The 20,636-nt window shown below is 41.5% G+C and overlaps 3 protein-coding genes across 4 annotated transcripts; all 3 read left to right on the plus strand.

The window, feature by feature from the left end:
• The first annotated feature begins 6,033 nt into the window (after window positions 1-6,033).
• On the plus strand, window positions 6,034-6,860 carry LOC104422698 (putative calcium-binding protein CML19). Its single transcript, XM_010035094.3, has one exon. The coding sequence runs from the start codon at window positions 6,216-6,218 to the stop codon at window positions 6,639-6,641; it is 426 nt and encodes a 141-aa protein (XP_010033396.2). The 5' UTR covers window positions 6,034-6,215; the 3' UTR covers window positions 6,642-6,860.
• A 2,584-nt stretch (window positions 6,861-9,444) lies between these two features.
• On the plus strand, window positions 9,445-12,029 carry LOC104422699 (uncharacterized protein At3g27210). The gene is made up of 3 exons (XM_010035095.3): window positions 9,445-9,883; window positions 10,900-10,980; window positions 11,410-12,029. Exons 1-3 carry the CDS (start codon window positions 9,685-9,687, stop codon window positions 11,820-11,822), a joined length of 693 nt encoding a protein of 230 aa, XP_010033397.2. The 5' UTR covers window positions 9,445-9,684; the 3' UTR covers window positions 11,823-12,029.
• Window positions 12,030-15,417: 3,388 nt separating this feature from the next.
• Window positions 15,418-19,674, plus strand: LOC104422700 (triacylglycerol lipase 2). 2 transcript variants are annotated; one of them, XM_018864225.2, is made up of 9 exons: window positions 15,418-15,771; window positions 15,923-16,042; window positions 17,341-17,481; window positions 17,971-18,081; window positions 18,249-18,392; window positions 18,519-18,559; window positions 18,671-18,750; window positions 18,843-18,938; window positions 19,089-19,674. In XM_018864225.2, exons 1-9 carry the CDS (start codon window positions 15,568-15,570, stop codon window positions 19,406-19,408), a joined length of 1,257 nt encoding a protein of 418 aa, XP_018719770.2. In that variant the 5' UTR covers window positions 15,418-15,567; the 3' UTR covers window positions 19,409-19,674. The 2 variants fall into 2 exon arrangements, with proteins under 2 accessions (XP_018719770.2, XP_010033399.2); XM_010035097.3 differs by having other exon boundaries at window positions 15,422-15,771; window positions 19,086-19,674.
• The last annotated feature ends 962 nt before the right edge of the window (window positions 19,675-20,636 follow it).

Genomic DNA, 20,636 nt, shown 5'->3' on the forward strand with positions numbered 1-20,636 from the left:
TAGAGGTGCAATTTGCTGTTGGACAATTGGGGACCAAAGAAGCAACTAGCATTAGGCACAAAATCCCAAGACAAACCCAAAAAGAATCAACACTCGTGAACCAGTAAAGTACTCTTGTCATTGGTGATTCCTAACTCGTGCTTCATTTTCGACCATGACATCCATTTTCCCAAACTAGTAGGCCAGTCTCCCATGAGTATCACGTTATGCCTTCGTACTTCAATGTGAAATGTACCTAATTTTCTTTTGTCCATATGAGAACTTTGTCTTCCCCGGACACTTTTATAGATACAAAGGGGAAAGAATAGAGGTCAACGAAAGAGACCGATCTATCGAATCTAAGAATCTTTTCTCGCATTCACTCGAGGAGAAGGGAAATTACATTTTTCCTTAAGAATTTGGTTGCACCTCCCAAGAGCCTAATCGACCGGATTCGACCCAAGAAACCTATTTAGGCTGAAGCATCTCAAGAGGAAAATAATTGGGATTAGTCACCCGGTATCGCATCATTCTAATTGAGAAGTAACTAGATTTATGGGCCCATTTAGGTATTATCCAGATCATCCCCCTCACTTGTGCTTCATTCTCCGCCACGACATCCATTTTTCAAACTAGTAGGTTAGCCTCCCATGGGTGTTAAGTTGTAGCCTTGCAATTCAATGTGAAATGTGCCTAATTCTCTTTTGTTCCTATGAGAACTTTATCTCTATAGGAAACTTTCACATATGATGAAGGGGAACGAATAGAAATCAATGAAAGAGATTGGTCAATTGAGTCTAAGAATCTTTTCTCGCATTTGCTCGTGGAGAAGAGAAATAACATCTTTCCTTAAGAATTTGGTTGCATCTCTTGGGAGCCTAATTGATTGGACTAGATCCAACAAACCTATACTGGTGGAATCATCTCAAGAGGAAAATAATTGGTTGGACACTTGATAACATACCGTTCCAATTGAGAAGTAACTAGACTTATGGGCTCATTCGGGTTTCATCCAGATCAGCCCCCCAAATGGGCGCAATGGCAACTTCATAAAACTCGGAAACAAGTCGAGCGCGTCCCGGATTGAACTTATCCAACGATCACCTCCACTCGCAATTACACGTTCTCGGGAAGGTTCCCCCATATTAAACCGGAATGTACATACATAGATTCCATCTTTGAGGGAAACTTTTAGCTCTCCCGCCCTATCTTGCCGTCGCGGAAGAAGTTCACATGTTCACTCCTCTCTTTAACACCAAATGTAGAGAGAACTGTAATTTAGGGTTAGAAAATCTCCCTCATTTCTGGGTGAGTGGGGGGGTGCTCTCGGTAATTACGGCCCCCCCTCCTGTTGACCGTTCTTGTCGTGCGTGATGCATGGTTTCCTCTTTTAGAAGGCTCTCCCTCCTAGGGTTTCAGACCTTGACAGAGGAGATCGGTCCGATGGGAGACACGTGGACGGTCGAGAGATGTTCGAAGGTTCGAAGATGCATTTTGCACCAGCGTACATGCGGCCCTGGCAAGCCACGACGTCTTTTACTTATTACTGAAATGGAAAAGGATTTCTTGTCAAAAAAAAAATGGAAAAGGATTTGACAATGACCCTCGTGGGATTCATCAAATTAAGCAAATCCTAATTTCATTCATAGAATCATAGTCTATTTACAAGTTGAATATGGTTTGAATTTAAAATGGTTCCCCCCCTCTTCTCTCTCTCTAAAGCATTGAAAATTACATGTTTAATATCTCTATAAATGACACGTGCATTCTTAATTTTAAGGTCTCCAATGAAATATTTTTTTTTAATTTAAAAATAAAATTTGACCAGGAGATGTGGGAATCGAATATCCCAATCTCAAAGATAAGTAAGTAAATGGCATTGTCATTTCTATACTTAACTGGCAAGCTTAATATATATAAAAGAATAAGTAAGCACCAAACTCATCGACCAAAAATTAACATATAAGACATCATGGTGGATACTCCAGCCTTTCTTTCTAAGCACACCACATTAATTAAATAGTTTGATACATATATATATAGGTTTTATCTTTAGATGTTCAACAGGAAAAATGGACAGAGAGGATCAAAATGGACAAAGAGAGGATCCATGCTTTGTCAAATGACTGCACTTTGCTGGACAATTGGGCTCAAGAGAAATTAGCAGAAGAAGCAAAATTGGCGTTTTGGCACAAAGTCCCAAGTCAAACCCAAAAAGAATCAACACGACCCGCAAACCAGTAAAGTACTATTGTCATGGGCAGTTCATACCACTGCTTCATTCTCGGCCACAACATCCATTTGCCAAACCAGTAAGTCAGCTTGACATGCATGTCACGTTGTAGCCTCACACTTCAATATAAAATGTACCTAATTCTCTTTTGTCCCTATGAGAACTTTATCTTCCCAAGACACTTTTACAAATGACAGGGAAAGAACATAAATCAATGAAAGAGATCTATTTATTGAGTCTAAGAATCTTTTCTTGCATTTACTTGGGGCGAAGAGAGATCACATTTTTCCTTAAGAATTTAGTCGCACCTCTTGAGAGTCTAATTGATCGGATTCAACCCTAGTAACCTATTCGGGTTGAATCATCTCAAAAGGGAAATAATTGGGATTGGATGCTTGGTATTGCATTGTTCTAATTGAGAAGTAACTAGACTTATGGGCCCATTTAGGTTTTATTTAGATCATGCCCCACCCCTTCCCCCCTACTTGTGTTTCATTCTACGCCATGACATCCATTTTCCCAAGCTAGTTGGTCAGCTTCCCATGTGCGTCACATTTTAGCCTTGCACTTCAATTTGAAATGTGCCTAATTCTCTTTTGTCCTTACAAGAACTTTATCTTTATAGGACACTTTCACATATGATAAAAGGGAAAGAATAGAAATGAAAGAGATCGATTAGTTGAGTCTAGGAATCTTGCATGCATTCACTTGTGGAGAAGAGAAATTACATCTTTTCTTAAGAATTTAATCACACCTCCTGAGTTTTTGTCCCTAAAAAAAAGAAACAATCACACCTCTCAAGAGCCTAATCATCTTAAGAGGAAAATAATTAGATTGGACACCTGGTAATTGTTGGAGGTTTGTTTGTAAAAACAAACTAAGTGCATGTTTTCTTGTCCCACATAGAAAAAGTGGGAGGAAAGTGGGCCAATTAATGAGTGTAGGGTTTCTTTAGTGAACAAGATTGGATGTGGGCTAGACCCTCACCATACTCATGTGTGGGCGCACGATTATTTGGCGCACTTAGCACGCTTGCGCGCTCGCGGTTTAATTAGTACTAACCCCTTTATTATTTTATTTTTTCTTTTGTATGATTATCTTATTAAATTTAATCAATTCAAAGGACGTCTTTTGTTTCTTGAGAATTTTTGGAAATAAAAAAAAATCGAAATTTTATTTATTAAAATAATAATATTTTTAATTAATTATTATGATTTTTTTTTTTGTATCTTTTCAAGACAACTTTTGGAAAATATATTTATTCAATTTGCAACTTTTCTCGAAGGGTTGCATTTATTCGTTTTCAACTTCTTTTGAATGGATGCCTTAGTTCAATTGGGCAATTTTCGAAAGGACACGTTTGTTCATTTTTTGCAATTTTTCACGACGAGTTACTTGTGTTTTAAGAGTTATATTATATATATATACCTATCAATTTTTGGAAAAATGGGAGTGATCATTTTTTATATATATATTTTTTGGTGACTCGAGAACCGCCGTACAACCGACAACCGGTAATGTAAACCCAGGGCGACCTGCAGGGACCCACCTCCCACGGGCCGTAAGTGAGTCGCGCAATAGGGGCGAGAAGTTTCGAACCCCTTCTCTGCCAGTTGAGAGGTGAGGCACGAACCATCTCGTCCACTGCGGGGTGGGTAATGATTATTATTATTATTATTTTTTATTTATCTTTTCGAGTATTCTTTCTGAAAAAACTACAGCTATTATTTCAATTGTTTCCTAGAGAGAGTCTTGACAAATACTAGAATTGCTATCTAATATTCTTATTTTGAGATTTTATTGTATGTTGGAGGATATTTGCCGGTGACCATTAGTAACGTTATGGGGCAAATAAATCTCTTAAAGAAAGTGATATCACGCCTTAAAGTTCGATTTGATAACTCTAAAAATTCAACTTCATTGTTCTACCCAATTCGAAGCCATATTTTCCCAATAGTAACAGATCAAATCCAATCAAGAAGTAACTAGATTTACTAGCTCATTCGGGTATTGATGTGGTCTTACATTAGTTATGAAAGGGACTAGTGGTCACTTTATAAGTGCAAGAAAAAGCCTTGTTATTTTAGCGAACTTTTTGGGTGAGAGAGGTTTGAGATCACCTAACATTGAGTTCATCTTGATTGACCTTCAAATGGGCACAATGGCAACTTCATAAAACTCGGTTTAGTCAAAGTATGAACGAGAAGGAGCCAAGGTTGCCCATCCCAGAAAACACAACATATATTAAAGGCAAGTTTGGAGAACAAACTAAGCATGGTCGGATCGAACTCGTCCAATGATCACTTCCCCTCGCAATCGCACATTCTCAAGAAGATTCCCCATATGAAATAGGAATATACCCTCAAGGCGAATCTTCCCGCCCCATCTCGCCGTCACGAAAAAGGGTCATATGTTCACTCCCCCTTTCAACACCAACCGTAGAGAGAGATTCCATTAGAGAAGTGAAGTTAAGGCCTAGAAAATCCCTCATTGCTCGGTGGGGTAGGGGGTTGTTCTTAGAAACTACCGTCCCCCGCCCATTGTTGACTTCCACGAAAATGGGAGGCCCCCCTCCCCTCTTCTCCGGTGGAGCTTCATCCGTCGGCACAACAATCCGAGGGTCAAAAAGTTGCTTTGCCCGCTTTTTCTTGTTTTACGGGCTCTCGTCTTGTCCGTTCCGTACGGTTCCTTTCGGTCGTGCGTGACCCATGGTTTCCGCTTCTAGAATGTTCTTTACCACTTCTTTTTTGGGTTTCAACATTGCGGGGTTCGTTCTCGGCTGTTTCCGCTGACCGGTCGGGATTGATGTCCCTCCTGGTCGTAAAGCCTTCATCATTGCTAAAATTGGCGAGGAAAATCCTCCGCGCGATCGCGATGTGGCTGCCCAGACCATACTCCAAAATGTGTCTAGATTGTCGATTTTGTAATTAAGATGAATCGGAATGTATATTCGAATCCGTAAGTGTAAAATAATGACTTTTTTTGTCATACTGATCATCTTGAATCAAAGGTATGAGGTGAAACCTCGTTCATTGACTCTTGATCTTAAACTAACATCACAATATCTTTGCGACATGCATAAAATATAGGATCTCGTTGAAAATATACATAAAGTATTGATACGGTAATTAATTTGAACTTTTATTTTTCTTTTTAATGCACTAACCTTTTTCCAAACATGATCAAATTTGTTTTGCTCACTTCAAAAGTGGTCTTAATGATGATGATGATAATATAACGATTAATATTTTTTAAAAAAAAACTCTTAAACTGATACATCAATGATGGATGTATGCCAAATTAATTTTTGACTATAAATATCCTAAATTAATATATTTGTGATAAATTTATCACAAATTAACTTTTAAAATACGAAATATCCAAAATTAATACATCTATAATAAATTTATAATTAGTTTCTATTATACTTTATTATTAAATATTAAGTTGGATGGCACGTTATAGATTACAAGTATATCGATTTAGAATTTTATCTTTTATTTATCATTGATTAATTTAATTTAACAAAAAATAATGGAGGGTAAATTTATTACATGTTTACTAGTTTGAGAATTTTGGCTATCAAAAAATTATTTGGGATGTATTTATTTTAAATATATTAATTTATAATTTGTTGTGATATTAAATTTAATAATAATAATAATAATAGAAAATGATAATAAGGCAGTGTTTTCTCGGAAGTTCGAGGGCATTGTCTCATCAATGACGTGAGAGTCGATTTCTTTTGACTTTATGTTCCTCATTCTCAAACGAAGGAAGAGCACGAGAACCCCCGATTTCTTTTTTTCCCAAAAGGCAAAGGTGGAATTCCCCCTCCTTCAAGTTACGAACCCAAGCGGTCAACGACACGGACACGCGTCTTCTCCACCTATATATAGACCATCCCCTCGTCTTCAAAAACACCATGTCAAAATTCACAACATCATCAACGTAGAAATCGAGTTCAGCCCTTTGTAGCTAACATAAAACATCGCCAGACATCATGGATAAGCGCGAGCAGTACGAGCGCGTGTTCAGCCACTTCGACGGCGACAAGGACGGCAAGATATCCCCCGCGGAGCTGCGCCAGTGCGTGGCTGCCGTCGGCGGGGAGATGTCGCCGGCGGAGGCGGAGGCGGCGGTGGCGGCCCTGGACGGGGACGGGGACGGTCACCTGGGGTTCGAGGACTTCATGGCCTTCGTCGAGGGAGGCGGGGCGGAGGAGAGGGCTGCCGACCTGAAGGAGGCGTTCCGGATGTACGAGGTGGACGGCAGTGGCGGGTGCATCACGCCCAAGAGCCTGAAGAGGATGCTGAGCCGGCTCGGCGAGTCCCGGAGCCTCGACGAGTGCAAGGCGATGATCGCCAGGTTCGACCTTAACGGGGACGGGGTCATCAACTTCGACGAGTTCAGGGTCATGATGTCGTGACTTTCTAGTCTAAATTTTCATCTGGGTTTGATCCTTCGAGTTTGGCCGTCCATTCTTACATGATTAGAGTGGGATAGTTTAGTGAAATTTAGTCACTGGTATTCAGTTGATTTTGGCAATCATGTCATGTTCTAACCACACAAACATTATACTAAACATTCATTTATTCCTCACGGCCGATGTACTTGGATCGAAATTAGATATGTGAATGATTTTGGCGACACATACATAGATATGTCGTTCAAGCTTTTTATATAGGTTTTCAAAATTTCGTCCTGTTAGCATTCTGTCTTATATCTCGTTAATAAGTCACATGGCCGGTGCCTCCGTGCCATGAGACTCGACTTGGACGGGCTTGAGATGGATTGCCCGTGCTCGAGTTTTGCCTGGCTCACCTTTGCAGGCTTGCTCGAGCGAATATCAATTTCGAGTAGGACTCACGATTTATTCATGCGGACTCACATGTTTTGATTGATCTAACTTTGATTTAGTCAGTTAGTTGTATATCACTTATAAATTTGTATGGAACATTTTTTTGGTATGATCTTGAAAACACTAATTCGTTAATTGAATTGGAAGTCCAAACTTCAACAGTCAAAAGTAATTATGAAGTCACTGCATCATCCAATCAAATTTCTGTGCGAGCGTAGGAATAAAAACGATAGAATGATGTTGAGACAGTAAAGACTGATAATTGGTAAAATCCCTCCTCGAGCTATGAGCCAACTATAAGTGGCTTGAAATGTGTTCCGAGAGTGCGATTCGACCGATGTAGTGCTCTAGTGCATTCTAGTGCACACAGACCCCATCTTTCTTAATTGACCTTTTTTTTTTCAGCTAGTGTCATTCAATGGTTGATAATGAATAGCATAAATGAAGTGCATTTGGGAAGGCTTTTGGAAAAAGTTTTTGAAAAAATACAAAAGCCCTTTTAATTAAAGGAATTTTTCAAAATGTAAATTGTATTTGATAAATCGTATTTGTGAAGATCCATTATGCAGTATTTTTGAACAAAATAGTGTTTGAACAAATTAAATTTGCGAAAGATTTTTGTTATTAAAAAAAAAAAGGAGAATTTTCTAGTCAAGGGCTTGAAATGTGTTCCGAGAGTGCAGTTCGACCGATGTAGTTCTCTCTAGTGCATTCTAGTGCTCTCTCGTGCATTCTAGGCCACACAGACCCCATCTTTCTTAATTGACCTTTTTTTTAGGTAGTGTCATTCAATGGTCAACAATGAATAGCGTAAATGACATAAGAGTGCATTTGTGAAGGCTTTTGGAAAAAGTTTTGAGAAAATAAAAAGGTCCTTAAGTTAAATGAGTTTATCAAAATATAAATCATGTTTGGTAAATCGTATTTGTAAAATGTATTGTACCTTTGAACAAAATAACCTTTGAACAAAATAGTGTTTGAACAAATTAAATTTACGAAAAAATTTTGTTATTAAAAAAAAGAAAAAAAAGGAGAGTTGGTGCTAGCCAAGGGCATGGCCCGTGAAGAGCTAACAGTCGCCGACGAAGGGTAGGTAGTCGGCTAGGGGGGCGGTGCGGTGAAGGGGACATTAGGCATCGGCTAGGGTTGCTCGCAACCCAGATTGTGTGACTAGATCAAGCAGCCTCAGCGACCTTCGCATGGAGGTCATGGCACGACGAGTCGCACGACCATCCTGCGAGGGTCGCGGTGACCTAGCTCGCGACGAGATTGAGAGATCTGGGTCGTAGCGACCCTCGCTGAACGTTTGCATGACTTGCCGTGTCGCGACCTCCACGCAGAGGTCGCATCACGAGATTTGGGTTGCGGCGACCTAGATTGTGACCATATCGTGAGAGTTGGGTTGTGGCAACTCATGCTGGACAATTGCGTGACTGTCGTGTCGTGACCTTCATGCGAGGTCGGCGGGGCATGCGATCTAGTTGTTACGACCTAGATCGTGAGACCAGATCTGGGTTGCCATGACCCTTGCCATGTTGTATCCTTTGTGCCGTGACCCTGTTTGGAGTTCTGTGGGACCCTAGCTGAATTACCCATTCTTCACCGCACCACTTGCCCTTCGCCGGATGATGAAAAATAGTTATTGGGGTAAAATCGGAAAAATAAAATATTAATAAGGACAATTTCGGGAGAATATTTTCACTATTGGCAAGGGCATGTAAAATTTTATTTTGCCAAACACCAAGTATTTGGCTCAAAGGGCTTTACACACCTAAGGGGCTCTAGGAATGCAATTCCTAAACGCACCCTAAATCGTCCATGAATTTTGGCTTGTGGATTTTGAACTTAAAATTTTATTCAATGTGATATTTGAATTTGATTCCAATATGCAATGCGTTTCTATACTTTTCATTTATTCAATATGGTCACTTGACTTTTGGTATATGTTCAATTTAGTCCATAAATTGTATGAAAATATTCAATATTGCCCCGAACTTGAATTGATAAAATGAAAATATTTAATATTTTCATATAATTTAGGATTAAATTAAACATATATCAAAAGTTCACAACTAAATTGAACAAATTAAAAATAGAGAACGATACTTTAGATTAGATTAATATTCAAATATCACATTGAATATTTTTTAACTTCAGATAGTGCGCTTTACATTGATCAAAGTTCAAAGACATTTTGTGTCGTTATATCACAGTGAATACCTAAGTCGTGGGTTGGTAGACGTCCCCGTACGCCACCGAATGCTGATCCGAGCAAAACATCACCTCTTTTCCCGAAGAGGGAAAGTGAGAATGAAGAAAGTGGGGGACCGAATTCCCGTAAATGACTTCACTTTCAAGGCCAAATCTCTTCGTTTTCCAACTCTCCTTCCTCCCTTGCACGCCCAGTCCTCCTGCACATGCCCGCGTTCTCCTCCTCAAGCAATTTCCACCCTCTTCTTATGCCCAACGCCACGGGAAAAAAAAATGAAAAGAAAGAAGAAGAAGAGGAACAAAAACAAGCAACGCCTTCCTGGGTCTCTCTGCAATGGCGTGACATACGTTAACCTCGCCAGGCACTGCCTCTGCAAGCGCAAGGACGAGGAGTTGGGAAATGGGTTCGTGCCTCTCTGCCCAGAGGGGCTCTTCCTTGGATTCCGCCGTGAAGCGCAGCTTGTCTTCCCCCTCCCCGATGGGGACGCCGACGGTTACCTCGCCGCGCCCCGCCGCCGGAGAAGTCCTGGTCGCCGCCGCCTGGAAGCCCGTCGGCGTTCCTATTGTATCCCGCCGGACCCTGACGTTCTCCGATTTTGGTACGTTCGGGCTTCTAAAGTTTGCTGGTGCTCAATCTCGTTTGTATTTTTTGCACTGGTTCTTCGCGACTATGTTTTCGTCTTGCGAAGTGATACGAGTTTTTGTCGTTGCCGGGGGCGTTGGTCGGGTGGGCCTTGTTTTGTATGACAGAGACGTGTTCTGGAATGGCAAGTGTTTCTTTTCAAGTCCCTACGTTAGTCCAATGACTGATTTACTGTGTTTCGATTGCTATAAGTTTGGCGGTCAAATGATGATGCGTGCCTTGTCGCCTCATTTGGTATGCCGGGCACCGACGTAGGGTCCTCAGATTTAATGCGAAATGTCGTCGCGGGCATGATTTTGCATCTCCATTTTGTGGACTTAACACGAGGAAAAAAGATCCGCGCCCACACGTGATTCATTCTTCAGTTTGTCCTGACATGAGATTGAAGACAGCTCCTGTCCGTCAAACCAGGAGCTACATACGTTTGGTGTAACTTACATGGATGTAAAGCTCTTGGTTTGTCTCTTCTAAGATGTTATTGTTTGAACCTCTTTAGAGTCAACCACGGCGAACTTTAATTTGGCAGAAGTCTTTTGAACCAAGTGTGCCTGCTGTACTCTGCTCCGGACTACCATTTACTTGTTTTGTCCATATAGCTGCGCATATCCTTTCCAGCTCCTATTGCCTCTGCTCTCCCTACATACATTCATCGATCGCATGATTTGTTGACAACTGAAGTTTGAGTTTTTTTAATGAAAGTGATGGTTTAGTTTAGGAAGCGGCCTTTTTCATATTTTCTTCTTTAGCTTTATTATGCAGATTACATTTAAGGATCAAGACCGAGTGTTTGCTGGCGTCAGGAAAACAGCAGAACGATGCAGATTCCTGCATGGTCCTCTATTAACTGGTTTACACTGCAATCGATCATCTTTTAGTGACGTCTGATGAGTGATTGCGATTTCTATTGCTTGCTATGCGCCATATCTCCTATTTCTTGGCACTCGAACTTGATTAAAATATTTCTGTATTCAGGCAGCAAAGAGGATAGCTTTTTTGATTCTCAAGCCTGGCTGGAGTCAGACTGCGAAGATGAATTCTTCAGTGTAAAAGGCGGTAAGTGGAAAGCTTTTTCTATGCTAGTCAATCAATATAACTTCTGTAAGTCATATCTCTCTGTGATGAGTTTCTTGACGATAACTGTGTTCCAACTTCCAAGTAGGATGTGAGACATTGCATCTCTTTGTCAAGCTCTTCTGACTATTAAATGCAGATATGCTCCTGAAATTTTTCCCTCTTTCTGGGTTCATATTTTGACTTTTGATTGGATATAGAACAAGACCAACTAATTCGCTTCTAATGTTAATCACATTGAGGTCTGTCTTTGACAAATATCTCTTCATGTCTTTATTGAGCTGCATCCTTCCTGGAGTGAATGAAACAGAGTTTGCATGAGCACTACAACTTAACTTTCTTTCAGGGCCTCCCAATGATTCAGTAAGAAAAAAAGGTTGAACTCTTTTTTTCTGTTTATTCTCACTGCAGATTTCACTCCTTCTCGGGCAATACTCCAGTCCACGATGGCTTCTTTGTTAGCACACCTCAAAGGATCACAGCCTTTTTCAGGGACGAAACATTGGGTTCCATTCCTGGACCAACCCCAGCTGGTGGTAAAAAGAAATTATCTGAACTTTTCCAGGAGAGTTTCCGAGGTGGCCAATCTGTCAACGGCGACAGTAAATCTTCCAATAACCCCACAAACCCGGCACGGGGGATTTCTGGTGCATCTGGGGCTAAGCTCTGTTCACAGCAGCAAGAGGGCTGCTGGTGGAGGTTCGAAGATCATCGAGGAGAAACATGTCACGCCTTTTCCGGATTGCCTTTTGAGGTTGGTATCATGCGGCGGTTCTAGTAAAAGGAGAAGGGAGATGACCCCTGCCATAGCTATACATGGTTAGTATCTTATATTCAGTACTTTGGTTACCGATTTGATATTTATCCACGCTTGCATATGTATACTTACACATGTACATATTACATACACGATGTTCCGAGCTGCTTGATTTAAGTTTCTAAGTGCGGTCTTAGTGCATATTACTCACGACGTTCATGTAAAAGATGATTTGTACAGATTTTTTCGCTGCTGCAACTGGTTTCCCTCTTCATTTTCTGTTGTCAAATATGATACTTGAGAATCAAACGCATTCTAGAGTTAGCAAAGAACTGACATATCCTTCACCTGGATTGATTGGTCGGCCGGGACTTAAAACGGTCACCGAAGTTTCACTTTTTGCTTGGTCCTTTTCTGGATGCATTCCTTCCTCATGTCAATTGTTTCTTGAACTATATAGTTGGTTCAATTAACCCAAAAATATGCTGGCCGACGATACTTGACATGCTCGACTGATGTTGTTCTGCGTATGGTGAGATTTGCAGGCTTGGGCCTCAGGTCCTCAGCCTTTTGGATGAATAAGCTCGTGGGCCTAACATGTTCAAAAGAAATACGCCATCCAAAAATAAGCCTTTGGATGAACAAGGACGGGGCCACGTAAGGTCCATTCGGGTTTTTGTTTTCTCAATTTTCAATTTAGGGTTTTAGGGTTAGCCGTTATTTTCGACGGGGCGGTGAGCTCAGGAGAGTTATTGGGTCAAAGTGATTCGAGTTAGGGGCATTTTGGAGCAAGGTCAATTTTTAGGTGGAATTTCCAAAAACGACGCTGGTTTGCGGGAGTCATTGAGTCAAAATGATCAACTTTAGAGGGTTTTTCGAAAACACACAACCTAAAGGGAATTTTTTTTTTTTTTGAGTAACGGGCATCATTTCAAGGGGATTTTGGTATTTCCCGCATGAAATTTCGGCAGCAATAGCGTTTGAAAAAGCACTTGAAATGATTATACCCGTTTAGTAGGAAATAAAGTGGATCAATGTGAACTAAAAAGAGGAACTCTTATTCCAAAAGCAAAACATACATGGTCAGCTTTTTTTTTAGGACAATGTGCGATTCCATTTCCAGACATACGTCTTCCTAGAAAGGCCTGACGAAACCCTCTAGGAATTTTCAATATTGCTATCTCCCTCTTCTTCCCATGAACCGATGAACAAAAGAGCCACCTTTTTCAAAAGTCCCCCAGCTTCTCTTTTCCCCCACTAATCTTGAAGATCCAATTCCATGTGCGTCTACTCGCTTCGCCTTTTCGGGCACGTTGGCGCAACCATCTTTTCCACCGCGTCCGTGTGTTACGTTGGATCAACTTCTGGGTCGATGAAAGCCGCGAAAGAAGCTAACGATCCCGGCTACGTTTTTCTTTTTCCCTTGCCAAGCATTCCTGCCGTTCAGACAAGTTTTCATCACCACTGAATTAAGCCGGAAACGGATTGAGACAAGCAGAATAATTGAGCCATTATTGGATAAGAGCTAGGTGGCAGAGAGCAGGCAAAGAAGACAGAGAGTCATGGCCATGCGAGGCCAAGCCAGACAATGGAACTCCTGCCGTGTTTCCTAGAATACGGTCAAAACCCACCAGTTTCAGTTCACACTTGAGAGCCTCGATCCTTCAGGATAACTGACCGTAAGGCCCCGCCGATGTCGAGCACGAACAGCGACCGTAGCGCCCATAAGAGAAGCCGTGCCTGCGAGTGCATAACGTCTCATCAGATCCGTGATCGGAAAGGAGTGAAAAATCTCTTCGCAGGAGATTCGTTTCGGTTTTACTCAGGTCTGGATGCGCAATTCACTTTCAAGGATCATGATTGTACATGCTAATTGCACATGAGGGTCATAAGCGCTTCGTGGATTTACAATTTTTGCAAGAACTGACAGGGAAGTAAATGAGCCCATCCTCCGGTGACATATTGCCAAACACCGAATTGGAACTCTGTGGCCATGATGCCGTTTTTACATGAGGACAGCAAACTAATTACTCCCGCACGAGCGCAAAAACCAACGGGGTTCTAAGAAATTCCTGCGCTTTCGCGATGCCCATCACGTGCATCGTTGTTTTTCTACATGTAATTGACATGGTCTATCGAATTATGTTTATCCAATGGCTTTTGATTGAGAGAGTTGCATGATACTTTATCCTTCACGATAACAAAACATTATTTGGAAATAAATTCTCTCTATATATTACACATTCAGTATTTATCATTAATCTATCGGCCATGACTTCCAAGTTATGTTATTGGTTTTGTGATTTCTCTTCAATGCTCATTTAATACTTGTTTAGTACCACCGTGGACGGACTACAGTTGCCATGGATGTTATGATCACGAGATTTTCGCAAAAATCTTATGAAAACCACGACATCCGTTTTTCACAGCTAAAATTCCTACGATAACCATACCAAATAGATTCTCGAGTTCACATCAGCCTTTGGCCATCAAAGAGAACGAAAGTCATATAAAACTTTCTACCGCAATCAGCGTTTCCCATTCCATTTTTCTAGAAGGAAATACAACATTTCAGTTCTAACTCAGGCAAGCGGTGCAGAAAAGGCAGTCTTGTCCATCATTACGATTCCTGGCTAATCCATTTCCTGGTTGGTTCGTTGGTTGCTTGCTATGATAAAGGCCAGTCGGGACCCACGCGTGATCGATTCCTTTTCTGTCCTCTCTCTCTCTCTCTCTCTCCCTTTGTTTTTCTTCCACACCTTTCATTTTCTCCCTCAAAACGTGAAAAACCAGCATCTTTCTAGGCAAGAAATAGCCTAGTAGATACGGAAACGACCCTTTAGCAGAAACCCAGAAACGAAAGCCGAATCCTTTTCCCACTCTTTTTGCGAGTTAATTCCGAAAAAAGAAGAAGAAAAAACTCCAAAATTTATGTCTATTCTCAAATCTACCTCGAAACTTTAATCCAACCTCAAATCTATCCTCAATTTTATTTTGCCTAAAAAAAAAAGAATTTAAATCACGAAAAACCCAAAACTAGTACACGTATAATAAATTTACAAAAAAAAAATTTTTTAACCATGAAAAATTAAAAATCGATACACTTGTGACAAATTAATCATAAACTAATTTTTTAACCACAAAAAATTTAAATTGATATGTCTATGACAAGTTTATTCTCTTTTAATTTTCATTAGATTTTATTGTCAAATTGCCGAATTAGATGACACATAATAGTTGATGGATACTAATTTGGGTTTTATCCTCTATTTGTACAAAAAAAATCACTAACTTTTAATCTGTTCTCAAATCTACCCCATAGTCTAATCTCAACTTAATGTGGTATTTCCGCATCAATAATAAATATACATTAGTAAGGTGACATGAAAAATTATCTTCAAAATAAAACTTTTATAGGATATAAAAAATTAGAGACTACTAACAACAACTTTTGGATAGAGGGCTAACAGGGGCAAGTCTAGGACTAGTGTAAAAATTGATAATTTTCTTTTCAACAAAAAAAATTGGGGTAGCTTTGGGATTAGATCTATAATTTGGGGTTTTTTTGAGATAAAAGGAAAGTTTGAGATAAATTTGGCACTGATATAAAGTTTGGGATTTTTTTTTTCCCAAAATTAACCCCTCTTTTTGCCTCCCATCTCCTCCTCCTCCCCTTCTTCTTCTCCTCTCTCAAGAATTTTTCTTATATAAAGGGGTGTGTGTCTGATTGCAGTTTCAGTTTTCATCTTCTTCCACCCAGAAAACCCAACTCCCCAAAAGAGCAAAAGGCAGAAGAGAAGGAGAGGAGCTCGATGATTATGAGCGCGAGTAGCTTCCCCAGCCTGGCTTTGGGTTGCTTCCTCCTGGTCCTGGTGGTCGAGCTACATGTGGCCCGTGGCTTGAGCCGCGGTTCGATGCTCGATGTCGGCAGCGGTGGCACTGTTGCCCCTCCAGTTACCTCGGGCATATGTGCCTCGTCTGTCGTGATATATGGTTACAAATGCCAGGAGTTCGATGTAATTAAGCGCAGCTCGCAAATTCCTTAATTCTTCGATTATCTTCATCTCTTAGAATAAGATTTAGCGTACTATCTTCGGATGTTTGTCGTGAGAATATAATGAATATCGCGTGCAGCACTCTGTTTTCATTGGGTGTGTTCTGTTTCAGGTGGTCACTCCGGATGGGTACATACTAAGCGTGCAAAGAATACCAGAAGGCCGAGCTGGGGGTGGCGGCAGCGGCGGCACCAACAAGCAGCCTGTCCTAATACAGCATGGCGTCCTTGTGGTGAGTGCCTTATTTTCCGGCTTGAGACCGCCGGACATGTTCATTTGTTCTGCATATGCAATACTGTTATTGATTGCGCATCTGGCTATCGTCGAATTGACATGATATAGTTTAGAACAATTTTAACTACTCATGCTATGGCTGCGTAATCTTTTCTCCATCTTGAAGAGGTTGCTGGAATGGGAGACCTCTCCTTGACCAAGGCCTGCGAGTGGCAAAGGTATACTTTTCAGGGACGTAGCTGAAACTTTTTCGGTCTTTATAGTGTGAAACCGATGCTCTGTGTTTGACCAGAGTATGAAAACCACAACGAAGATAAAATTTTGTCAATTTCAACACACGGAGACTCGAAAAAAGCACGCTCTGCTATTGGTGTCACCGTATCAGAACATCGTCGTGTGCTCAAAAGACGCACTAAACGGGTGAGAAAAACGAGCATGTCGTTGTTCATCATTGTGCCTCATTTGGCGTTGACGAGGCATTTGACGATCACTGAGTATTGATCGGCTCGAGAGGACAGCATTAGTGCGTGTCCGCTGGCGTCGCTTTTACCAAAATTTCCAAAAGGCGGGGCACGATTCACGGCACCTTAGCATCAATTAGTCCTTGCGCGATGATGTTGATGTCTCACTTTCTAAAGTTATCTGACTTAGCTAAACACGAATTTTTTAAATTAAGCACCCTTTAAGTTTATTAGGCCAGACCTGCCCTCGGCTGCACAGCATCGAACCGTGCTTGCCGTCGCTGACTCCGGGAAAGAAAGTGACGCCAGAGCGGTATGCCGGGCAGGGATTGTGACAAGAACTCACCCTGCCTCAGTCTTTACCCATCTTGGCTCGGGGGCAGGGTTCAAGTCCGGTGTCGCCTGAGCTTGGACAATGATGGCGACAGCGATCTTACTTCTTGACGAAAAGAAGCGCATTTAAATAAATCATGAACAGTCGGTCGACCTGATCTTTCGTCTTTTGGGCCTGTAAAGTATTTACCAAATTAAGGCTGAAAATTGGGAGGATCCGAGGGACAAGAGTTTACCAAATTTGATATGATCCTGCAAGAATTGTGCAGTGTCTCAGGCATAACGCCAATTAGATCCGCAAGAGCTGCGCCGTGCATGCATAGTTCACTTATGTGTCTCCTTTGCTACATGCCACAACATTCCGTGACATGGGCCAGGATGTTAAATATCTCAGGTTGCTTATATAGATATCGTTTCTCAGGATATGTATCATTCCCATGTTTTTGTCCTTTGTCCTAAAGGAGGGAGATTATCTGTTTATGGCGGTATGCTGTGAATGCAGGACGGGATGACGTGGCTGCTGAACCCACCAGAGCAGGACCTTCCCTTGATCTTGGCCGATAACGGGTTCGATGTGTGGATCGCCAACACTCGAGGCACCCGATTCAGCCGGCGCCACACTTCCTTGGACCCCGCCAACGCGGTCAGTACATCTCTCTCTCTCTCAAATCTGAATCATTGAAATTGGCGAGTTTCATGTGAGTCATACATGAGTTTTGCTGGATTGATGATTCTCATTTATATTGATATCCTTATTGGATTCACTGTATCACTTATTCTCGAATAGGAGCTCGATACTAGTCACATGGTCTGTGACGAGTGGCTACTGCGCCTGAACTTGGGCCCATCTAGATTTCGAGGCTGGATAAGATATGATTGCTTTCCGATCCATCAAAAAACAATTTCTCAATGAGTTAGCAGTTATTGGATCACCCAATAACGTATCATAATCATTGATTGAAAATGAGTTCATCTAATTTTTCATTACTGCTCTATTTTCAAGTGTAGCCAACGTTCAGAATCTCTGTATGTACTAAATGTAAATGGGATCTTCACGTTAATTGTAGTTGTAACCAGTGAATGCAGAAGAATTGTGCATCGCCAATTGAACAGGTGATTGAATTGCTGACAGGATTTTTGGGATTGGTCGTGGGACGAAGTGGTGCAATTCGATGTCCCGGCCGTGTTCGACTTCATCCACGGGAAAACGGGGCAGAAGATAGATTACGTTGGTCACTCTATGGTGAGAAATTATTTTCAGTACACTTTATGGAATCAAGTCGTACGCCACATACATACGCGCGCATGTTATATGACAGAAGATGCAATCGATGTGCCTATCCTTCCCAAAAAACTTGATTTGTACTGCAGAAACTGAGGTTCTTGGGTAAATTTTCTTTCTGATTCCAGGGAACTTTGGTAGCTTTGGCATCCTTATCGGAAGGGAAACTTGTGGACAAGCTGCAATCGGCAGCTCTGTTGAGCCCCATCGCTTATCTCAGCCATATGACCACTGCCCTAGGCGTCGCCGCCGTTAAAGCCTTTGTTGGTGAGGTGAGCAGATAATTACCCTTGGCTCTTTCCCTTCCATTGCAATTAGAGAACTAGGGCATTTTGTGCATATATGTCCACCATGACGGCTGAGGGAGCTGCATTTGATGGTTCTGCAATTATCGACAGATCACCACGTTGTTCGGACTGGTTGAGTTCGATCCAAAAGGGTAAGCAACAGAACCTGCGAAAATTCCTAGAAGTTCTTGTGTTCGATTCAAGGCTTCACTTATCTTCTCTTTCCTCTTGCATTATAATTCTGCATTTGTATTTGGTGGCAGCGAGCCCGTGGCTAACTTTCTCCAGGCCTTGTGTGCTAATCCTGGCGTCAATTGCTACGACTTACTAGCTGCATTGACCGGTACTAACTAACTTCGCTGCCTGAGATATGTGCTGGAACTCGAATTGGGAAGAATTGAACTGATCATGTTGATTTCGACTTATCCGTTCCAGGGAAAAACTGCTGTCTCAATGTTTCCACCGTCGATCTCTTTTTGAAGAACGAACCGCAGCCGACATCAACCAAGAACATGGTGCATCTGGCTCAAAGTAGGTTTAGTGCACGGTCGATCCTTTTTCTTGAGGACTTCATGCAGAAAGCACATGTTCATGATGAATGCTCATTCAAATTGACTACCTACATTCCTTGACGTAGAACTTTCGATTTTGAAAACGAATTGGTGTTGTTGCTCGCAGTAGCTCGCGACGGTGTGTTGGCAAAGTACAACTACGGGATTCCCGGCTTCAACGTGATGCACTATGGGGACGTGAGGCCGCCAGTGTACAACCTCTCCAACATCCCCCGTGACTTTCCGATCTTCCTCAGCTATGGAGGCAAGGACGCGCTCTCCGACCCGAAAGACGTCCAGCGTCTGCTTGACAGCCTCAAGCTCCATGACGTCGGCAAGCTCACCATCCAGTTCCTTGAAAATTATGCTCATGCTGATTTCATAATGGGAGTGAATGCCAAAGACGTTGTGTACAGTCAAGTGTTGTCTTTCTTCAAAAACCAGCAGTAACTCCTAGCGGCTAGCCAATTTTATTAACAGGAATCCTGGGAAATGAATGCAACATGAACATTTGCTTTCACTTCTTCTAGTCACTACCATTGCTAATTAGTGCACGAAATTCATCGAGCTTGATCGGTCATACCATGAGAGTCGAGCGCGTAGTCCGTCTTTTTCTTTGCATGAAGGTCATGTAGACCACAGTGGACTCATATAAGAGTTGTAACTACGCATCGTATTTCATCAAATTGGTAATAAATTGTAGATTGCAAGGATAATTTGTTATCCCGTCGCACATCGCAAATGCCATTCTTAGATGAGTTCTTTACCCCTGGGACTTAGAGAGTTTATTGTGTAAATGCTCCACTGTGCGATGTCAAGGATGAGCAGAACAGGGCAAAACCAGAAACGGAATGGGAGCAAATGGATGGTTTGCTTGTTATGGCGAAACAAAAAAAAGAAGAAGAAATCTTTTGAGGAAGGAAAAAAAAAAACGGAGGAGTAAGGGTCAAAGTGGGTCTCTTGGCTTGTCCTTGGCCGAAAGGTTTTAAGGCCTTAGAAGTCATGGCCACAAGCTTCCAGTCTCGAGTTTTCTGTCTTCCTCCTCCTCCATCATCCATGGCCGCAAGCTTTGCTTGTCCATGGCCTGCAAGGTGGCTTGGCTTGGACGCAGTGTTGACGACTCCGTCGGTGGTGATGGCAAGGGGAGGTACTCTAATACCAACGAAGCAAAGAAGCTTCCGTTGTCGGCGTTGTTCGTCCTTCAAGAGATGGCTAGATGGAAGCAAAGGAAAGAGACAAAAATGTTTAGGTTTTTTTTTTTTTCTTCTTTTTTTTCGCATTAGCTACGGAGTAGCGTCGGGTGATGTTAGAGAGCTTTTATAGTTTGAGTTCATATTATATTAGTAGTTTGAGTTTGGGCTCATTATATATATATATATATATATATATATGTATATGTATATGTATATGTATATGTATATGTATATTTCTCTTTTAATTTGAGGGATGTAAGAGAGGTATGAGTGCTATTTATAGTGGAATCCTCGGTTAGATGTAACCTTAGTTTAAGGGTAAACCCAAATAAAACCTTGTCTTGAATTCTTTTTCTTGCTTGTACTCTCCATTTTCTTTGTGATTATGCAACAAATCCTAACATCCGGCATCAGAACAAGGTTTGAGGTTAGATTTCTTGGTGAAGAGAGATCCCAAAAAATCGAATCTTGGGAAGATGTCGTTG

This window comes from Eucalyptus grandis, chromosome 10 (assembly GCF_016545825.1).
Source record: "Eucalyptus grandis isolate ANBG69807.140 chromosome 10, ASM1654582v1, whole genome shotgun sequence".
Lineage (NCBI taxonomy): Eukaryota > Viridiplantae > Streptophyta > Magnoliopsida > Myrtales > Myrtaceae > Eucalyptus > Eucalyptus grandis.

Coding starts and splice junctions, on each gene's coding strand:
- LOC104422698 (XM_010035094.3), top strand. CDS start 6,216: ATGGATAAGCGCGAGCAGTACGAGCGCGTGTTCAGCCACTTCGACGGC.
- LOC104422699 (XM_010035095.3), top strand. CDS start 9,685: ATGGGTTCGTGCCTCTCTGCCCAGAGGGGCTCTTCCTTGGATTCCGCC. Junction 9,884..10,899: donor CCTGACGTTCTCCGATTTTG/GTACGTTCGGGC, acceptor TTCTGTATTCAG/GCAGCAAAGAGGATAGCTTT. Junction 10,981..11,409: donor ATTCTTCAGTGTAAAAGGCG/GTAAGTGGAAAG, acceptor TTCTCACTGCAG/ATTTCACTCCTTCTCGGGCA.
- LOC104422700 (XM_010035097.3), top strand. CDS start 15,568: ATGATTATGAGCGCGAGTAGCTTCCCCAGCCTGGCTTTGGGTTGCTTC. Junction 17,482..17,970: donor CCTTGGACCCCGCCAACGCG/GTCAGTACATCT, acceptor AATTGCTGACAG/GATTTTTGGGATTGGTCGTG. Junction 18,560..18,670: donor GTTGAGTTCGATCCAAAAGG/GTAAGCAACAGA, acceptor ATTTGGTGGCAG/CGAGCCCGTGGCTAACTTTC.